At 36.0% G+C, this 4,062-nt stretch overlaps 1 protein-coding gene across 1 annotated transcript; it reads left to right on the forward strand.

Moving 5' to 3' along the window:
- Window positions 1-805: 805 nt before the first annotated feature.
- Window positions 806-3,229, forward strand: LOC114301971 (uncharacterized). Its single transcript, XM_082872263.1, has 3 exons — window positions 806-1,143; window positions 1,283-1,983; window positions 2,148-3,229. Exons 1-3 carry the CDS (start codon window positions 806-808, stop codon window positions 3,227-3,229), a joined length of 2,121 nt encoding a protein of 706 aa, XP_082728389.1.
- The last annotated feature ends 833 nt before the right edge of the window (window positions 3,230-4,062 follow it).

Raw genomic sequence — 4,062 nt, forward strand, 5'->3', positions numbered from 1 at the left:
TACTTGTAGAAGGGTTGTATTGTATTGCAATTTATATAGGTTTAACAATTTCATAAGCTTCACTTTCTCTATTTCTTCATCTGAGAGAGAGATGGAAGATGCAATGCAAAGGGGAAAGTGAGGGTATCGTGGTTTATCGTAGGATGCGTAGATCTAAAAGAAGAAGAGACAACGCAAAGAAGTTTAGATCGTTGATTGAAGAAAAAACTGAAATTTGTATGTCTATATTGCTTTGAAACACTGTAAGTGACCCATTTTTACTCTCTCATATTGAAATTTGGGAGTTTAGGATTCTTTGTTCATGATTTTTTTTATAAAATTTGTTGTAGGATTATTTGCTTATGAAATTTTGAGAGTGAAATTCGTTTTGGGGTTTGTCTTTAATCGATTTTTTTGGGTCTGTATTTTACCCTGTTAAAAAAAAAAAAAGGGTTTAAAGGTTTGTTTTCAATCTATTTTAGGATTTTTTTGGGTTTCTTTCTACCTCTTTTTTAATTAAAATTTTGGGGTTATAGGGTTTGTTTTCAATTTGTATTTTAGGGAATTTTTTTTTTATTTGTTTTCTACTCTTTCTTTTACTAAAATTTTGAGTCTATTTCATTTAGTATTTTTGGAAATTTATTTGGTTTGTTTTCTACTCTTTCTTTTTCTAAAATTTGGGTTTCAATCAGTATCTTAGGTGGTTTTTTTGGATTTATTTTCTACTCTTTTATTTACTAAAATTTTGATGTTGTAATGTAAGTTTGTTGTGCAGATGCCTTCTCATAGTCATGAATTTTGTGATTAATTTTTTGTATTTAGGACAATGGTTGATCCCATGCTGCATGACATAGTAGTTCACTTTAATGGTTCTGTGAGTCACATTTTGAATGTTAATCCTTACAAGTATAACTACATGCAATTGTTGGCTGATGCTTCTGAAGCTGCACTCACTAATGTACCTGGGAATTTTGGTGTGGGATTAAATTTGTACTTTACAAATACACACACTAAGAGTAAGATGGAGGTTAAATCTGATCAGGATGTCATTGAAATGTTTAGTTCAAATTCTGGTACTACGGTGATTAATATTTTTCTGGAACTTGATCAACTTTTACCTTCATTTGTCGTAACTGATACTCCTACACTAGTGGAGAGGGACACGTGAGTGGTAGTGGCACAAGTACGAGAGGTGGTGTGGGTAGTAACAGTGGAAATAGATCAGTAGTAGTTAATGATTTATTTAGCAATGTGGATGACTACAATATGTTGATTGGATTGAGTTAGGGGATTTTGAATTTAGTAAAGTAGATGCTAATGAAGAAAATGCTTATATCATTAGTGATGAGGATAATGAGGACACTTCAGATAATGATGAGGGTAGTAATGGGTCAGATGAACCAATTGAGGCTAATGATGAGTGGATATCAGACTATGAATCTGATGATATAGGAGGGAAATATTCTAATGATGAAGAAGATGTGCAAGGTGTTAATATTGACATATATATGAGGGGAAAAATGTTTGAAATAAAGGAAGGGGAGAAAATAACATTGGAGAAGGGAAATATATTTGATGATGTGTATCACTTCAGGACTGTGCTCCAAGAATTTGCAATTGAAAGAGGTTTTAAATTGATTAAAATAAAAAACGACAAGAAAAGAGTGACTTGCATATGTGCTGCCCCGATGTGTGAATGGAGAATTCATGCTTCTCCATTACCTGATGGGGTGACATATGAGATTAAGACATTGGGCACTGACCATACATGCATTAGAGTAGAAAGGAATATTGAAGCAGCAGCATCTTGGATTGCTATGAAGTTTGAAAAAACTCTTAGAGGGAATCCTGGGATCACTTTAGAGGCAATGCATGATGAAATAGCTGAAAATTATGGATTGGAGACTACAAGGATGCAACTGTACGGAGGAATTGAGGGTAATCATGCAAAGGCTTACACCAAACTTCCAATGTATGCTGCAGAAGTGTTAAGGACCAATCCTGGTAGTTTGGACAAAATTGAAAAGGAAAGAAAGCCACCATCTAAGCCAAACTTACCCCCTCCCTTACCAACATTCAAAAGAATTTTTCTTTCATTTGCAGCCATACAACATGGCTTTAAAGAAGGTTGCAAACCTTTCATAGCTGTGGATGGGTTTCATTTGAAGGGACCATTTGGGGGGGCATATCGTTAGCTGTAGTTGGTCTTGATGGAAACAATGGTCTTTATCCTATTGCAATTGCTGTGGTGGAGAGTGAATGTAAGGATAGTTGGGCCTTTTTCCCTTACCACTTGAACACCATTTTTGGTAATGGCCCCCAAAACATGCCATTGACAATCATGTCTGATGGTCAAAAGGGCATTGAGCCAGCCATGAGACAAGTAATACCCCAAGCAACTCATAGGAGATGCTGTAGACACATTTTCAGCAACTTGAAGGGCAAATTCCCTGGTTTAAAGATAAAAAGAGCCTTTTGGGCTGCAGCTAAAGCTTACACTGTCAAGGGTTTTAACATTGCAATGGGACAAATGTTGGAGTTATCTTCTGAAGCACATAGCTGGCTTTCTAAATTTCCAGTTGAAGTATGGGCAAGACACACATTTGATCATAGGGTGAAGAGTGAACATGTTACTAGCAACATGGTGGAGCCATTTAATAATTGGATTGGTAATGTTAGGGGTAAACCTATCTTGACATTGTTGGAAAACATTAGATTGGAGCAGATGAACAAGTTACATAAGAGGTTTGAAGAGGCAGCTTCATGGCAATCTTTAGTAACCCCTAACATTAAGAAGAAATTAGATGAAGTGGTTCTTCAGTCTAGGCTTTGTAAAGTGACTTTTACAGGACAAGAGGAGTATCAAGTGGTTGAAGGTGTGGTGTCTTATATTGTGAACCTACAAAGAAGGTCATGTTGCAGGATATGGGACATAAATGGAGTCCCTTGCAAGCATGCAACAGCTTGCATTACTCATAAGAGGATGAACTTGGAAACCTATTGTAACACAATGTACTACAAACACATTTATTTTAAGACATATGGGGAAATTATACATCCAATCCATGATGAGAGTTTATGGGGTCCAGTTCTTGGAGATGAGTTGAAGCCTCCACCTCTTAAGAGGATGCCTAGAAGACCGAGAAAAAGTAGGAGAAGAGAAATTGATGAGGATGCACCATCAAAAAGATCATTCACTGTGAGGTGCATCATTTGCAAGGAGATTAGGCACAATAAGAGGACATGCTAGAGGGCAGCTAGGAGATTGGGCACAATAAGAGGACATGCTAGAGGGCAGCTATTAGGGATAGGGAAATGGGCACAAATGAGTCTGCTCAGAGGGGAATTGGTACTATTGTTGAAAGGAGCACTATTGGAAGGTTCACAGCTACTGAGAGGAGCACTGTTGGTGTAAGTGTACATGACAAATGATTGTGTTATTTTATTTTATTTTTCCACATGGAATTTGAGGCCAACTAATCCAATTCATTTTTTAGGATCAAGGACAAGATGGGGAGCTTCCAACTCAGTGGAGCATGACTTGAACCATAGGTACGCATGTAATTGCATCATGCATAAGCCTTAAAATATATTCATTTGTGTTTATTAATTTGTTGTTCTTTGTTTTTTTATTTTTCAGGTGATGCTTTTTGTATAGGGGATGCTGGAAGGAATTAAAGACTAGGGTATACTTCTTTTGTGTAATTAGTGGGTATACTTTTCTAACAATGTCTTCATATTAGTACATATCGGAAGGCATGCATCCTTGCTCACCATAGGTTTTTGAATTGGGTGGGCTACTACTCTTTTATTGACTTGCAAAGTTTTTGATAGACAAGAATTTGTAACTAAGATATAGTATTGCAAGGTTTATTTTGGTGGACACGAATATGTAACTAAGTTAATATTCCAAACTTGTGTATATGAATTTCTAAGCTAATATTTCAATTTTAAGCTGCTTGAGTGCTTTTTCTTCATTCCTTCCGTGTTGAAGAGGATTCCATGGTACTTATTTATTACCCAAAAAATAACTATTCACCCAAAAAAAAACTCAAAAAATAACAAATTAACTGAATAAGTTGT

This window comes from Camellia sinensis, chromosome 5, assembly GCF_055761805.1.
Source record: "Camellia sinensis isolate YWXY chromosome 5, ASM5576180v1, whole genome shotgun sequence".
NCBI classification, from domain to species: Eukaryota; Viridiplantae; Streptophyta; class Magnoliopsida; order Ericales; family Theaceae; genus Camellia; species Camellia sinensis.